Genomic DNA, 18,072 nt, shown 5'->3' on the forward strand with positions numbered 1-18,072 from the left:
TGCAAGCAGGGCTTGACTCCACTCTAGGGTAGCTCCCCAGAAGAAATAAAGCAGCCGCAGGTCAGCAGTGACCAGGGCTGGGTGCCACTGTGAGGCAGGGCTGAGCACTGGGTTTGACACCATTCTACTGCAGCTATAGGGGAGGGAACAAGCCAGGGGAAGAGCAGCAGCAAGGAGCCACCAACTTCGATTTTACTTCTCACTTCCACCTTGCAAGGTCCTCCCCCTCCCCTCCCCCAAAAAAGTGATCTGAAGAAGGGCTAAAGCAGGGGACAACTAAGTGCTGGTTTTGGCTCCCAGGAGAAGCTTGGAGTGGATCTTATTCCAAAAAGCCAGACAGGCAAACTAGGTGTCCCAAGATCTCAGCCAGATGTGCAGGGAGGTGGCGCGCACACAGACTACAGGATGGGCAGACCCCAATGCAAAGCAAATAACACGCGACATTAAGCAAAGGGATCCCCACCAAGATTACTAGACTCACAATGGAAGCCAACAATTAAAATGAAACCTCAATAAGCATTTTAAACAAACATAATGAGACCATTAAAAAAAATAGGCTGGGCTGGAGCGATGGCTTAGCGGTTAAGCGCTTGCCTGTGAAGCCTAAGGACCCCGGTTCGAGGCTCGGTTCCCCAGGTCCCACGTTAGCCAGATGCACAAGGGCGCGCATGCGTCTGGAGTTCGTTTACAGAGGCTTGAAGCCCTGGCGCATGCGTCTGGAGTTCGTTTGCAGAGGCTGGAAGCCCTGGCGCGCCCATTCTCTCTCTCTCCCTCTATCTGTCTTTCTCTCTGTGTCTGTCGCTCTCAAATAAATAAATAAAAATTAAAAAAAAAAAATAGGCTGGTTGAATGGGAAGAAAATGGATGGAGAGTAATCAAACAGAAACTTCAAGAGTGGCTGAAGGAAAAAGAATTCAAATTGCAAATCAAAGGTTGGCTCAATGAATTGGAAGAAATGAAAAAAAAAAAACCCTTCAAGGATGGATGAAGGAAATGAGAGATAATAAACAAAAGCAACTCAATCAAAGACATAGTAAATTTCAGGTCAGCCTGAGCTACAGTGAAACCCTACCTCGAAAAAGCAAAAAAAAAAAAAAGTGATGCATTCAGTCCAACTTTAAAAGTCCCCATAACTTTTATCAATCCTATTCAAATTCAATTCAATTCAAACTTTTATCAATACTATTCAAAAATCCACATAGGCTTGGGGCTGCTGGTGCTACAATCACTGTCACATCAGCCACCTCTGCCTCTGATCATGTGCAATGTCAGACTTTGGTAACTTCAACACAGATTTCTACCAAACAAGCTACAGTACTGATGACTAATCTTAACAGCCCTGTGATTATGGAGGAAGTGGGGAACTCTACAGCGAACAGGATGCTGACTATGACTACTCGCAGCAAGTTCAATTTGTCTCTCCAGATATGATGTAGCCATTGTAGCCATACACTGGGCAGATTTACCAGCCAACTCAGGCCTACACTCCAACTAGACCACAGCCTTCTACAGAAACAACTTTGAGTATAAGTCACCTTTATTAGAAAGAAGCATCAGGTATCAATTTTGAGCACATCTGGCACAAACTCTAACAGGGCTATACCCAGTAAAAGTAGCAGATTGCAGCTTCAGGAATGAAGACTGATTTGGCACGACCTGTTTTGCCTGGCCTTAGGAGCCACATTGTTATTGGCTGGCAAAATCCAGTTGGGTTATGTATATGGAACCAGTGCAATTGTATGTCCAGGAATGTTTTGCTTATTAAATTTAATGTGTATGACAAGTGCTTCATTTGGCTATGTGGCAAGTGTCCTGGGATACTGTCTTCTCCTGATGTTCCTACTTTCCACCTTTGCAGTAATATTTCTTGCAAGGAATGGTAGGAGTTCTTCTCACTGCTGGGATAACTGGACAATACAGTTTTCAGCCTCCAAGCTTCTCACGTTTGCTCCAGCCATGGAAGGACAGCAACTTTTAGTAGCAAAGCCATGTGCTCTGCTGTATGGGGTGTTTGCCCTCATCTCCGTCTTTTGAACTGCATTTATATGGGATATAGACATCATCAGGCCAAATTCAAGAGGACCTTGAACTCTTAAACTGGACCGGCAAACTGCTGCGACACAGCTCACAGGTCTCCAGTGTACTTGGCTCAATGAAGAGAAAACAGTTGAATTTTACATGGATTTACCTACAGTGTGACTACCTTTAAGTGTTTGTGCTTGTACAAATAAGAAGTGCTAATTCTTTCCTGATCATACAACCTTTGAAAAATGACTTCTTTTCCTTATAAATTATATTACTATGTTTTGATAGATTTTTATCAACTGGGAAACCCACCACAAAGATGATGATCTTTCTTACAAACAACTCAGTTATAGTAAAGAAGAAACAAGAGTTAGTGCAGGAATATTTTTCCAAAGATTTTCCAAAGAAAAGTCATCTATAATCTTAAGATAGGTACACCAAAGCAAATTTTAAAAAATGCTAATACAGAGCTTTTTGAGTTTGCACTTCAAAAATTTGACATTCCTCTGGTAATTGTTTTAAGAAATTATTGTTAAATTCAGAGATAGGCACAGTCCATGATCTAGCTTAATGTGAAATGCAAACAGTTATTTAGATGTTAGCATTAAACCTTGACTAGCCACAGTAATGTGAGTTGGGTCTTCACATTTCCCAGGAGAAAGAGAAACTTTTTTTTTTTTTTTTTTTTTGGTTTTTCAAGGTAGGGTCTCATTTGGCCCAGGCTGACCTGGAATTCACTCTGTAGTCTCAGGGTGGCCTCAAACTCACCGCAATCCTCCTACCTCTGCCTCCCGAGTGCTGGGACTAAAGGCGTGCACCACCACGCCTGGCCTAGAAAAACTTTTTTTATTGAGAAAAATATTTAAAATTTTGCAATTTCAGTATTGCAGTTATTAATGTATAGTGCATTTGATGCTTATTAAAAATTTCCAGATTTAAAACAAATCCATCTGAGCACCACCTTTAATCCCAGCACTCGGGAGGTAGAGGTAGGAGGATCTCTGTGAGTTCGAGGCCACCCTGAGACTCTGTAGTGAATTCCAGGTCAGCTTGGGCTAAAGTGAGACCCTACCTCAAAAAAAAAAAAAAGATCCACATAGTCCAAGGTCTGTTAACTGACTCATAATACCCCTCTCCCTTGCCCCCCCCAAAAACCACAATGACACAGAATAAACATTAACACTGCAAAATATAGCATTAGGCATAGTAAAGACATATTGAACCAATACAAGTTTTAGAAGAAACAAAGCAAATAGCAAATTCTTTGAACTCCAAGTCTGACAACTCTAATCAGTGATGAGTCTCTGAAGTTCCAATTCTGACCCTCCAGCTGGGCTGCTCAACCCGCCCCCCCCACGCCCCCAACACACACACAACAACAACAACTCCATCGAAGCTGGGAGCTCTCCTTGGCAGCTATCCCATAGTTCTGGCATCTCCACTGTGACCCACAGTTCATCCTCATGGCTCCACCAGGACTCAATGCAACGACTTCCAACCACTGTTTCATACTGCCCATGGCCATTTCCAAAAACCAAAATCCCACTGTATTTACAATGACCCTTTCTTTCCATAGAACCAGGTGGGCTACCAAGAGCATCTTTAAAAAGTAGGATACTGGGCTGGAGAGATGGCTTAGCGGTTAAGCGCTTGCCTGTGAAGCCTAAGGACCCCGGTTCAAGGCTCGGTTCCCCAGGTCCCACGTTAGCCAGATGCACAAGGGGGCGCACACATCTGGAGTTCGTTTGCAGAGGCTGGAAGCCCTGGCGCGCCCATTCTCTCTTTCTCCCTCTATCTGTCTTTCTCTCTGTGTCTGTTGCTCTCAAATAAATAAAAAATTTAAAAAAAAAAAAAAGTAGGATACTCCTTCAGCATTCAGGTCCCTTACATTCAAAAATAGTCTACATTCTCCTTGCTGTCCCAATGCAGAACAGCTGGACCAATCTCAATCATTGTAATCTATCAAATATTTAGCCTGAAGCTTTCACTTCTTCCTGTGCCATACAGGTCTACTCATACCAGTCCACTTCCACATAGTACAATCCTGTACAAGTTCACAAGACACAGGCAGAGCACAGCTGGCCTTGCCCACAAACTGCCTTTAGCCCAGTCCAGACAAAACTCATATTTCCCTTCATAAGCCAAAACCTCACAGCCCACAGTTCTCACTATAATCAAGTCAGTTTTCTAGCATCAACAGCTCCACTTCTCAGGAGCAATTTTACTGTTAAACACAGTCAGTCTCATGTTGCTGACCCAAAGTACCCAACCAAAGCAACTAATAGAAGGAAAGGTTTGGCTTACAGAGTTGAGGGGAGGCTTAATGATAGCAGGGGGGAAATGTGACATGAATGGAAGCTAAACATCATCTCCTGGCTAACAGCATGTGGCCAAACACTGGCAAGGGAGAACTGGCCATAACACCCATAAGCATGCCCCCAACAACTCACCTCCTCCAGTAAGAATCTAACTTCCAAACTGCCATCAGCTGGGGATCAAACTGATTAAAACACAGAAGTTTATGGGGGGCACCTGAACAAAACCATCATATTGCTGTCACATGAAGGAATATAAAAGCTGCCACAGATCAATAGCACTTGAACTGTTCTCTGCTTACTAAGGATTTCAGGGCTTTTTTCCTTAACATTTATTTACTTATTTCAGAAACAGGAGAGAGAGAGAGGGAGGGAAAGAGGGAGGGAGGGAGAGAGAGAGGGAGGGAGGGAGGGAGGGAGGGAGGGAGGGAGGGAGGGAGGGAAAGAGGGAGGGAGGGAGGGAGGGAGGGAGAATGGCCACACCATGACCTCTTCCCATTGAAAACAAACTATAGAAGGATGTGTCACTTTATACAAGCAAGCTCCTTTAACCATACTGAACCATCTCTCCAGCCCCTACCCAGGATCTCTATCCATGAAAAGTAAAATAACCCTAGACAGCCAGCTGGTTACAGCAGTAACTTCTCCTAAGAGGAAAAAAGTATTAATCATAAGTGAAACAAAATAGAACATTTATAAAAATAATTGCTCAAAGGTACTACAGACCAAACAAATAAATACCAAAAGATGGCTAAAAATAAAAATTATTTGCTAAGATACTCCTTGTTAAATCTATAGCAATATTTGATAAACAGGGAAGATGTATCTATTTAATAGCTGATCAATGAAATTTTGATCCAAGATTTCTTAAAATTACTGAAAACAAATCATGCCCGGTATGACAGGGTACATTTGTAATCCCAGCCCTCAGAAGGTAGAGGCAGAAGAATCACAAATCAAAGGCCAGCCTGGGGAACAAAGCAGGACTCTTAGGATGGTCAACACTGTCAAGAATCACCCAGGAAACGAAGCTCTGACCATGCCTGTAAAGGGTTATGTTGATGGATCCACTAAACTGGGGAGCCCATCTTCACTGTGGGCAACACTGTTCATAGGCTGAGGTCCTGTACTGGATAGAAAACATGCAGACTCACCAAACACTAAGCAGAAATCCAACCGACCACTCTGCGTATGCTTACCCAGATTTCCTTGCTCGATTGTCAGTACCACTTCATCCATCACCACAGCCCTGAAGTCCAGTTCCTCCTCACAACACTTGGCCTTCAAAGCTCGTAAAATCTCTTTTTGGGGATAATCTTCCCTGATGCGACGATCTGTCAAAAACCACAGTTTGGCAGCCACAGAGCTACACATCTTGATCTGCTTGTTTTTCCTTTTCTGGGTTATTTTCTCTTCAAGGTAAACTTTTGTCTAGATGGGAGAGAAAAATGCACATATACTGTTCATGATCTCGTCTAGATTTCCAAGTTTATATAATAAATGTGGTTACATACTAATTATACAAACAGGACAAAAATGGAGAAAAACCGCCAACCATGGAGGTGCAGGCCTATCATCTCAGTAACTGGGAGGAGGGGGCAGGAAGATCAGGTTCAGCTACACAGTGAGTTTGAGGCCTGCCTTAGGCACATGAGACCATGTCTCAAAAAAAGTGGAAAAATACTATGACTTTTTCCTTTTCATTCAAAATTGAAAAACTGTATACCACTAAAATTATAGACATTGGCACTCTACAGAAATAAAATGTCTGTTTCTCTGAGGAGGCTGACAGTACAGATTAATAATTTTAATAATTATACTAAAAACATTTAATATAATTTCCCTATATAAATACTATCTAAAATTTTATTTTAGCCTGATCACCTCGTTTTCACTGTTTTAACCCTTCCCTTACCCTACAATTCTCTTTTCTTTTTCTTCTTTTTAAATCAATTTATTTTACTGACAACTTCCATATTTATAGACAATAACCCATGCTAATTCCCTCCCTCCCTCCACTTTCCCCTTTGAAACTCCACTCTCCATCATACCACTGCCCCTTCTCAATCAGTCTCTTTTATTTTGGTGTCAGCATCTTTTCTTCCATTTATGATGGTCTTGTGTAGGTAGTGTCAGGCACTGTGAGGTCAAGGATATCCAGGCCATTTTGTGTCTGGAGGAGCACATTGTTAAGGAGTCCTACCCTTCCTTTGGCTCTTACAATCTTCCTACCACCTCTTCTGCAATGGACCCTGAATCTTGGAAGGCGTGATAGAGATATCTCAGTGCTGAGCACTCCTCTGTCACTGGAATTTTGATGGGGATTGCATTAATGTATAGATTGCTTTTGATAAAATTGCCAGGTTCACAATTTTGATTCTTTCAATCAAAGAACAAGGGATGTCTATTTCTCAGTGTCTTCTGCAGTTTCTCATTTGAGTGTTTTAAAGGTTTCATTGTAGAAATCATTCAGTTCCTTGGTTAGGTTTATGCCAAGGTTTTTGGGTTTTTTTGTTTTTTTGATGCAATTGTGAATAGGAGTGATTCTGATTTCATCCTCTGTGTGTTTGTTGTTAGCATATAGAAAGGCCACTGATTTCTGTGTGTTTATTTTGTATCCTGCTACATAGTTACTAAGTGTTTATCAGCTCTAACAGTTTGCTGGTAGAGTCTTTGGGTTCCTTTATGTACAAAATTATATCATACCCAAATAATGACAACTTGATCTCTTCCTTTCTAATTTGTATCCCTTTTATGTATGCCTCTTGCCTTATTGCTATGGCTAAGATTTCCAGTACTATACTAAATAAAAGAGGGGACAGTGGACACGCTTGTCTTGTTCCTGAATGCATTGGAAAAGCTTCATGGTTTTTCTCCATTTAGCAATATGTTGGCTTTAGGTTTGTCATAATTAGCCTTTATTATGTTGAGATATGTTCCTTCTAGTCCCAGTATCTGTAGGGTTTTTATCATGAAGGGATACTGGATTTTGCCAAATGCTTTTTCTGCATTTAATGAGATTATCCCATGATTTTTTTTTTTGGTCCTTCAGTCCATTTATATAATGTATTACATTTATCAATTTGCGTATGTTGAACCATCCCTGCAACTCTGGGATAAAGTTTACTTGGTCAAGGCAAATGATGTTTCTGATTATTCTTGTACTGTTTGCCAATACTTTTTTTTTGAGAATTTTTGTATCTATGTTCATGAGGGAGATTGGTCTGTAATTTTCTTTTGCTTTTTTTGTGTTCTATCTTTGTCTGGTTTTGGCATCAGGGTGATGCTGGTTTCATAGGAGTTTGATAAGATTCCTTCCTTATCAATTTTATGGAAAAGATTGAGAACCATTGGTGTTAATTCTTCCATGAAAGTCAGATAAAATGCACCAGTGAATCCATCTAGGCCCAGAATTTTTTTTTTTTTTTTTTTTTTTTTTTTTTTTTGGTGTTTCAAGGTAGGGTCTCACTCTAGCCCAGGCTGACCTGGAATTCACTATGGTGTCTCAGGGTGGCCTTGAACTCACAGCGATCCTCCTACCTCTGCCTCCCAAGTGCTGGGATTAAAGGCATGCGCCACCATGCCCTGCCCAGAAATTTTTTAGTTGGGAGATTTTTTATAACTGCTTGGCTCTCCATACTTGTTTTATGTCTATTTAAGTGGTTAATCTCATATTGATTTAGTTTTGGTAGGTCATGTAAAAATCAAGAAAATCATCTGTTTCTTTCAGATTTTTAAGCTTAGTGGAGTATATGCTCTTAATACTATGTCCCTATGATTTTTTGAATTTCTGTGGTATCAGTTGTGATGGTGCTTTTTTCATCTCTAATTTTATTAATTTGTGTCTCTTCTCTCTTTTGGTCAGACTTGATAAAGGTTTATCAATCTTGTTTATCCTTTCAAAGAATCAACCCTTTGTTTCACTGATTCTTTGGATTGTTTGGTGGTTGTTTTTGTTTTGTTTTGTTTTGGGTTTCTATTTCATGAATTTCTGCCCTAATCTTTATTATTTCTTCCCATTTACTGATTTTCAATTCTGTTCTTGACAGGAAATAAATGGCATTCAATCATTAACACAATATCCTGTTTTCCCATTACTAGATAGCTTTTAGATTTATTTTTATAGCTGTAATTAATTTTATTTTTATTTGTTTTTTGGTTTTTCATAAGGTCTCATTCTAGCCATGGGTGACCTGGATCTCTTTCTGTAGTCTTAGGCTGGCCTCAAACTCACAGCAATCCTCCTGCCTTTGCCTCCTGAATGCTGGAATTAAAGGTGTATGCCACCATACCCAAATGTTATTAGTTTTATATTCAATTTTCTTCCTTTGCTGTCTTAGCCATGTACAAAATGAAGGTTCAGTGGTTAAAGTGCTTGATAGAAAAGCCTATTGGTTCACACTCACTTTCCCAGTATCCATGTAAAGCTAGATGCACAAAATGGTGCATGTGTCTGGAATTCATTTACAACAGCAAGAGGACCTGTCCATAGCGTCAATCGGTTTCTCTCTCTCAAATACTTTCTTTAAAAAAAAAATTAAATAACACCTTTTTTACTAGATAAGCCAAAACTGACACCATTTACAGAGAAATGTTAATCAAAACAAATAATTGGAGGATGATTAAAAGGATTTCAAGCAACCAACATAAATGTCTAAGTCTATTCACTTAACTGTGTGTATGGCTATTTCAGAAAGTAGCATGTTCGTATTCAGAGTTTGTATTTTCTTTATGGAAAATTTGTTTCTTTTTTTTTTTTTTTTTACTTGAGACAGGGTATCACTAGTCCAACGTGACCTGGAAATTAGTTTGTATCTTGGATTGGCCTCAAACTTAGGATGAGTCTGCTATCTTAGCCTCCAGAGTGCTGGGACTAAAGGTGTGCACCACCACACCCAGCTCTTTATGGAAAATTTGACACAAGCACTGGGTGTGGTATTGCATGCCTTTAATTCCAGCACTTGGGAGGCAGAGGTAGGTGGATTGCCATGAGTTCGAGGCCATCCTGAGACTCCATAGTGAATTCCAGGTCAGCTGGGCCACAATGAAGCCCTACCTCAAAAAAACAACAACAACAAAAAAATGACACAAGCATAGTGTTGCAGTCATCTCCAACTTGTTAGGACAAACATCCAACCAAGACAGTTTATGGGAGGAAGGGAATTATTTTAGGCTTACAGAGTACAGAGGAACAACATCAATGTTGGAAGAAGCTGACTGCCTTTCATAGATCCAAGCAGAGACACACCACCACCAACTAGCACTGCAAACACAAACAGCCAGAGCTTAAACTGCTCTCCACACACCTTTGGGCTGGAATTAAGATCCACCCCACTGACACAGCCCCTGTAGCAAGGATCTGCCTGATAGGGTCTAAGGTAGGAAGTTTAATCAAAAGTGCCTGAATCTATGGGGCTATACAGACCATTACATTCAAACTACCATTCATAGTCTACTAGAATGCCAAAACAAAGTATCTTTTTCCAATAGAGCGCCACCTCCCTTTGAGTCTGAAACATGAGTCAGACAACACTTAGTTATTCTTCATAAATTTAAGAATGAAAAAGGAAGGTTAAAAATACTTCTTTTAAAACAATGAAACCCCACAAAACTTCAAGTACAATTGTTCCTCAACCTTAGTATCTTGATGAGGGCGAGGGGAGAAATTAGATCCAAAACCTGATCTCTTGCCTTCATTCCTCACTCCTACCCCGAGCACATCAAAATCCACAAGATACTCAAGGACTACATATGAAATAGTGTATTTCCACATAACCCGCATCACATTCTATTACAGTTTAAATCACCTCTAAATTACTTATAATACTGAATACAATGCAAATACCATGCATATACTGTATTGTGTATATGTGCTTGGTATAGACACTATTTTTCTCCAAAATATTTTCAATTCAAGGCTCGTTAAATGTACAGATGCAGTGTGTGAACACAAGGGACTGGGTATTCTAGAATCACTCCAGACAGGATGCAAACCTGATGAAGAACAATAAGCAAAGGCTAAGGTTGGAGGCCATATGGAGCACACAGCTTCCTGAGCATCCTTCACGTACTTTTCATCATTCTCACAGATATTAGCTGAATGCATCTGTTTCACAGATACATATGGGGAGACCACAGGAACTCCAGTCTGCCATGTCCACTCAGACCTATCTTCTCTACACTTAATTCACTTAATCCACAACTTACTTCCCCATAGGTATAAGTCACTAATATTAAATAAGCAAGTTATTTGTGCCTGATATAGTGATAAGCTCAATTTACATACATGCTGAGAACACCAGCTAACAATATCATACTATCCCCAATTTTGACAAATTATAAATAAATTACACTGATCTGTCTATAGCTAAAAATTCTTAATCTCACTGGAAGATGTTTATCTGTTATAGTAGGATACGTACAAAATGCTTTCCCTACAATAGAATAGTCTGTACATGTTACAAGTTGTAACCTACATTCCCCTTATCTTAAGCAGAATGTTGTTTAAAAAAAAAAATTGTGCTGGGCGTGGTGGTGCATGCCTTTAATCCCAGCATGTGGGAGGCAGAAGTAGGAGGAGCACCATGAGTTCAAGGCCACCCTGAGACTACATAGTTCCAGGTCAGCCTGGGCTAGAGTGAAACCCTACCTCAAAAAACCAAAACAAACAAACAAAAAATTATTTGTCTGTATGAGAGAGAAAGAGAGCCAGGGGCTTTTGCTGCTGAAAACAAACACCAGATGCATGTTCTACATAGTTTTATACGGGTGCTAGGGAATCAAAGCTGGGCCTGCAAGCTTGGCAAGCAAGCACTTTTAATCCACTGAGACAACGTCCCAGCCTCTGAAATGGTTTTTGTATGTATGTGATGTTCTTGCTTTTGATCTGAGACAAAGTCTCAACTACATAGCCCAGGCAGGCCTCAAACTCAAAATCCTCCTGCCTTGACCTCCCAAGTATTGGGCACTCACTACTAGGCCAAGCCAAAGCAAATTTTGATAAGTTTTTTTTGTCTTGTGACACTTTCTCAAGATTACCTTCAAAAACATGGAAGGCACTCACCCAATCAGGTGAAGGCCTTGTTAAAGGCAAAAACTGAAAAGAAACTATCTCAAGTATTCATAGTCACAGAAATTCTACCTGACTTCTAGTCTATTGGGTGGCCTGAACAACTGTGGACTCAAGACTACAATATCCACTCTTTCTAAGATTATGGACTGTTAGTCTTCCCTACAGATTTTGGATTTATCAGCCTCAAATTATACATGCCATTTCTTAAAATAAATATGTTAACATACATTTATAAATGTACAGTATAAGCTGCTACTTCTATTTCTCTGGAGAGGACGGGCTGATTATCCGAATTAAGGTGTTCAATTCAAAAACTTCATCACTTTTTGCATCTATCTTTCCTTCAATACAAATGCACAAATGGGCACAATGTTAATTCCACTTTCCACATTACTAATCTCTTTACCTGTAGGTCACTCACCTACACCTGGAGTATTACAAAAGCCTCCAAACTAATCTGCTACATTCTTTCATTTCCAATTTTCTGAACACTATATTCCCTCATTTCTGTTGCTTGAAAAATTTAGAGTCTAGATCTACCTACTTGGTATACTCTAAGCTAAAATGTTTAACACATCTATTAAGTTTCCCCTGACTCCTAAAGTCATCTTTACATTAAACATGTGCTCTAACATTTATAACACTAAAATTCAGCAGTGTATTTTTAAATTAGGCTCTGCCTGTGTGTTAAGATGAATTCTTAGAGCTTGTTTTCATTTCATAGAAAAAACACTACAAGAGATAAGCACTGGCCAGAACTTCCCAACAAAGACTGCAACAGCAGAGAAAACCTCAAATGGAGTTACACTGTTGCTATCAGCTCCTCCTTGTAGAGACAAACAAACCAGAAGCAGTTTATGGGAGGAAAGGGTTTGTTTTAGGCTTAAATCCAGAGGAACACCATGAATGGCAGAAGAAGCTGGGTCCCTTCCACAGATACAAACAAAGACACACTACCAACAGCCAGCGCCACAGCCCCCAAAGCTCCAACTGCTCTCCCTACACCTTAGGGCTGGACTTAAGATCCACCCTGAGGGACACAGCCCTGTAGCAGAGTTCTGCCCACTAGGGGCTCAAATTGCAAGCACAATTTTAATAAAACAGCTGAGTGTATAAGGCCACACATTCAAACTACCATATGCATGCAATTAAAAAGCCATGAAGCAAAGGAAACAATCACCAAAGTAAAGACAGAGCCTATAGAATGGAAGTTTTGCTAGTTATACTTCAGACAGAGAAAGATCTAGAATACATAAAGAACTGCATCCTGGGTGTGGTATTGTAGTCACATGCCTTTAATTATAGCATTTAGAAGGCAGAGGTAGGATGATTACAATGAGCTGAAGACTAGCCTGGGCTACAGAGTGAATTTCAGGACAGCCTAGGTTAGAATGAGACCCTGTTTCAATAAAAAAGGGAAAAGTCTGCAGAGATGGCTCAGTGGTTAAAGGCCCTCACTTGCAAAGCTGCTAACCCAGGTTCAATTCTCCAATACCATGCACAAAGTGGCACATGCACCTGGAGTTAGTTCATTTGCAACATCAAGAAGCCCTGCTGTACCCATTCATATTCATTCTCATTCTCTCTCTCTCTGCTTACAAATCTAAATTTAAAAAAATATTAAAGGAAATCAGAAAACATGAGAAAGAACTATAAAAGTTAAACATAAGAAAAGCAAATCTAACCAATAAATGGGTTAATGAATGGGACAGTTCTCAAAAGAAGAAACACAAATGACAATTTTCTTTAATGTTCAACATCCTTAGTCATCAAGGAAACACAAAATAAAACTGCCCTGAGATTCCATCTCACCCCAGTCAGAATGGCTAACATGGGTCATAGAGATGGTTCAGTGGCCCAGCACCCACATAAAGTTAGATGCACCAAGTGGCTCATGCATCTGGAGCTCATTTGCAGTGGCTAGAGGCCCTAGCATGCTCATTCTCATTCCCTCTCTCTCTCTGCTTGCAAATAAATAAATAACACACAAAGGTGAGGCAAGCACAAGGTCACACATGCTCACTAGGTGACACAAGTGTCTGGAGTTTGATGAGGTCCTGGAGCAAAAATTCTCTCTTTCTGTGTGTCTAAAATTAAAAATAAATAAATAAAATGTAATGCAGGAAATTCTCATATCTCATTGAGTCACTTAAAATAATATCACTTTTTAAACATCTGAGTTTTAGAAACTTCAAGGCAGATGAAATGCTGTGAAAGTAGGAGCTAGAGATAACAGTGACAGCAATGTATGATCACCATCATAGTCTCCCCCTTCTTAAATCTACCACCACAAAAAAGATAAATATTTAATTTCCAAAAGTTTTCATGTCACATTCATTCACACTCTCATCTTACTGGCAGCTGTTTTCATTTTTGACACTTATATATACATATTTTTTTTCTTTCAAATTTTTATTAACCACTTCCATGATTATAAAAAATCCCCCATAAATAAAAAATTTAAAAAAAAAAGGGGGGGCTGGAGAGATGGCTTAGCGGTTAAGCGCTTGCCTGTGAAGCCTAAGGACCCCGGTTCGAGGCTCGGTTCCCCAGGTCCCACGTTAGCCAGATGCACAAGGGGGCGCACGCGTCTGGAGTTCGTTTGCAGAGGCTGGAAGCCCTGGCGTGCCCATTCTCTCTCTCTCCCTCTATCTGTCTTTCTCTCTGTGTCTGTCGCTCTCAAATAAATAAATAAAAAATTTTAAAAAAAAATCCCCCATGATTAATACCCTCCTTTTCCCCCACTTTCACCTTTGAAACTCCATTCTCCATCATATCCCCTCCCCATCTCAATCAGTCTCTCTTTTAATTTTGATGTCATGATCTTTTCCTCCTCTTATCATAGTCTTGTGCAGGTAGTGTCAGGCCACTTATATTTTTAAACCTGAAAAAAAAATTCATTTTCCTATCCAAATCCGGTCCTTCTTACCTATTCAAGTCTTCAATATCATCAATGTTTTTTATACAAAAACATAAAAGGCAATTGAGGTAAAGAAAGGCAACATTTAACAAACATATAAGCAAATACCTACTGTGTACTTTTTTAGTTCAAAGAGCAAGACAAATGCCAAACAATGGATATAGGTGAAAAGTTGTTTTGTTTTGTTTTTAATCTTCACTTTCTTACAGGCCAAAGATCTGAATGACGGAAAGTACTGCATTGAACTTCCTTAAGTGGTTACTCCTCTTCAGACCTTCTTCCATCCTAGACTCATGCTACACCTGGAATATGGGTGTTATGACTATATTTCTAGCTACTCATCTGAACATTGAGGACAAAGGTTATTTAAAGCTATGCATTAAAAAAAACTTAAACAAGCTGGGTGTGGTGGCGCACGCCTTTAATCCCAGCACTTGGGAGGCAGAGGTAGGAGGATCGCCGTGAGTTCGAGGCCACCCTGAGACTCCATAGTGAATTCCAGGTCAGCCATGTCAGCTAGAATGAGACCCTACCTCGAAAAACCAAAAAAAAAAACTTAAACACTAATGACTATGAGCCAGGACCTTGGATTCCCTTCTACCACTTCTGAATAAGAAAGAGATATACTTCTATTTTGCCAACAATGATAATTGGAGAGTCTTTGTTATAGGCCACTGAACCTTACCCCATTACACCTTAGTGTATCTGGTTCAAAAGTTTGAGGGCTAGGGAAATGGCTCAGCAGCTAAAGGTGCTTGTTTGCTACAGGGGGAGGAGTTGTTCCCTTGATATCATTAAGTGCCACATGTCAGCAAGAAGGGTATCAAGTGTTTCTAGGTACAACTTAATCTTCACACTAAAAAGGTCATTAGGTTTATGTTTAGTTTTGTTATGCCATGCTTGCAGATGTTCCTCTATTCGTAAAAATACTATGCAAATCAACAATCCCAAATAGCTAAAAATACAAAAAATACTAAGCAGACATTATGAGTCTACTCAATATCTCACTAAATACTCATTAAATATTTTACTTAAAGATAGAAAGCTATACGTGATGTTAGCACGTAGAGACTTAAAATCAAAACAAGAATAGAACCAGGTGTTGTGACACCTGTATTATCAGAACAAGGGAAGCAGGAAGATTATGAGTTTGAGGCTAGCCTTGGCTACACGGTGAGATCCTATCCATCTCAAAAAACACATTAAGCAGTGTCTCAAATAGTTGTACATCCATATTCATGGTATTCATAATAGCTTACATAACAGAAGTAACCCAAAAGTCCAGACACATGAATAAGGAAGTTGGGGTGTATATATAACTGGTATAATTTGGATGAATCTTGGGGAGATTATATTAAATAAAATATGACAATAATAGAATGGCAAATACTAAGTGATTCCACTTCTATGAGGTACTCAAGAGTAGTCAAATTCAAAGAAATAGGAGGTAGAATAGATATTGTCAAGGGGCTGGGTTAGGGGGATTTCTGCTTGATGGATATAGAGGTTGTTTTGCAGTCTACAAATATCTTAGATATAGATGGTTGTGTCTATCCAACAATGAAGGGTACTTAGTGCCAATACATTTTGCATGTAAGATTGTTCCAAGTGATATTTTGTATAATCTGTCACAAGAAGAAAACTAGAAAAAAACCACAATTTTTTACCCTCTTCCAACTTTAATGAGAAAAATATAACCTTTGAGCCAGGTATAGTGGCTCACACCTATAATCCCAGCACAACTACTCCAGAGGCTGAGGTAAGAGGATCACCCTGAATTCCAGGTCATACTTGATGGAGCAAAGTAAAATTGAAAATTAAAAAAAAGAAAGAGGGATGGAGAGATGGCTTAGTGGTTAAGGTACATGCTGGCAAAGCCAAAGAACCCAGATTTGATTCCCCAGTACTCACATAAAGCCAGGTACACAAGATGTGTGGAGTTCATTTACAATGGTTTCTCTCATTTTCACTATCTGCCTCCTCCTCTCTCTCAAATACGTAAAATATTTTAAAAAGGAAAGAAAAAAGAAAAAATCATCTTTTACTAAACTACATGTCACTTAGCTTCTAAAATTCCCAATGCTCGGTCTATAATATACAAACCAGCTAAGTAAATTTAGGGTATAGTATACTAACAGTGAATGACTCCTAAAATTCAAATAAAAATTACAATATTTTCATTTAATAGAGGATAGATAATACATGGCACAAATTTTGAAAAACAAAAAAGTTTCTGAGATACAATGTACTCTTCTAGATCAAAATTTCTCATGTTAGGCTGGAGAGATGGCTTAGCAGTTAAGGCACTTGCCTGCAAAGCCAAAGGACCCAGGTCCAATTCCCCAGGATCCATGTAATCCAGATGCACAAGGTGGTACATGTATCTGAGTTCATTTGCAGTGGCTAGAGACCCTGGCAGCACATTCTCTATATCTGCCTCTTTCTCTTTCTCTCTCAAATAAATAAAACTTAAAATTAAATTTATTTTTCATATTTATCATGAATGCTGTACCTTCACCCCAAGTTATATCTCCAGACATAACTGTACTTTGAAAAAAGAATTAGAAACCAACTCATTTTCTGGGTATGTTATAACTGTAATCCCAGCACTTGAGCAGTATGGTGGTTTGAATCAGGTGTCCCCCATAAACTTAGGTGTTCTGAATGCTAGATTCCCGCTCATGTTGGGAATTAACACCTCCTAGAGGCACTGTATTGTTGGGGGTGGGCTTATGGGCACTATAGCCAGTTTCCCCTTGCCAGTGTTTGGCACACTCTCCTGTTGCTATTGTCTACCCGATGTTGGCCAGCGGGTGATGTCAACCCTCTGCTTATGCCATCGTTTTCCCCTGCCATCATGGAGCTTCCTCTCGAGTCTATAAGCCAAAACAAACCCTTTTTACCCAAAGCTGCTCTTGGTGGGTGATTTCTGCCAGCAATGTAAACCTGACTACAACAGGCAGTTAAAGTAGGAACAGTGCCATGAGTTCAAGGCCAGCCTGGAACACAGGTCAAGTTCTATGTTAACCTGGGCTACAGTGAAAACCTGCCTCAAAAAACAAAGGGAGCCCAGCATGGTAGTCCATGCCTTTAATCATCCCAGCACTTGGGAGGCAAAGGTAGGAGGACTGCTATGAGTTCAAGACCAAGCTAGGACTACAGTGTGAGACCCTACCTCAAAAAGGGGGGAGGGGGCGGCACGGCACTGGAGAGATGACTCAGTGGTTACGGTGCTTGCCTGGAAACCTGACAGCCTGGGTTTGATTTCCCAGTACCCACATGAAGGCAATGCATGAGTTATTTGCAATGGCACGAGATCCTGGAAAGAACTGAGTGCCAGGTTGCTTTCAAGATGCAGTCAAGTACCAAACACTGAAATACTGCTCAAAATGGGAGAGCAGAATAGTAAAGAGAAGTAGTTGGATTTTTACAGAGCAATCCCATACTGCATTTCAGACCTTATGTCTAAGCATTAAAAAAAAAACATGAAGCCAGTATAAGAAAAAAGAAAAAAGAAGAAAGGATAAAGAAGGAGCAAGTACAGAGTGGAAGCAATTAAAGAATGAGCAATTCTTTACTTTTGGCATGATTCAAAATAAACTACTTGTTAGGTCAGGACAAAATGGAGTCACCAAAGACAGCAGGATGGCTACAGGCACAAGGAAGTGGGTCATCCACATTCCTCAAGAAACTGCCCAGCCATTATCCCTTGTTGCCTAACAAGGTCTAGGTTCCCTGTC

General features: G+C 40.0%; 1 protein-coding gene and 1 pseudogene across 5 annotated transcripts in view; one reads left to right on the forward strand and one right to left on the reverse strand.

Moving 5' to 3' along the window:
• Rimklb (ribosomal modification protein rimK like family member B) overlaps positions 1-18,072 on the reverse strand; it is an 88,802-nt gene that overhangs the window by 64,804 nt on the left and 5,926 nt on the right. For all 5 annotated transcript variants that reach the window (XM_045137543.1, XM_045137540.1, XM_045137542.1 and 2 more), the window contains exon 2: positions 5,540-5,771. In XM_045137543.1, the coding sequence (XP_044993478.1) occupies positions 5,540-5,771 (232 nt within the window). The remainder of the gene's footprint in view (positions 1-5,539; positions 5,772-18,072) is intronic.
• Positions 1,266-2,034, forward strand: LOC101603260 (annotated as a pseudogene).

Source organism: Jaculus jaculus, chromosome 18 (genome assembly GCF_020740685.1).
Source record: "Jaculus jaculus isolate mJacJac1 chromosome 18, mJacJac1.mat.Y.cur, whole genome shotgun sequence".
NCBI lineage: Eukaryota > Metazoa > Chordata > Mammalia > Rodentia > Dipodidae > Jaculus > Jaculus jaculus.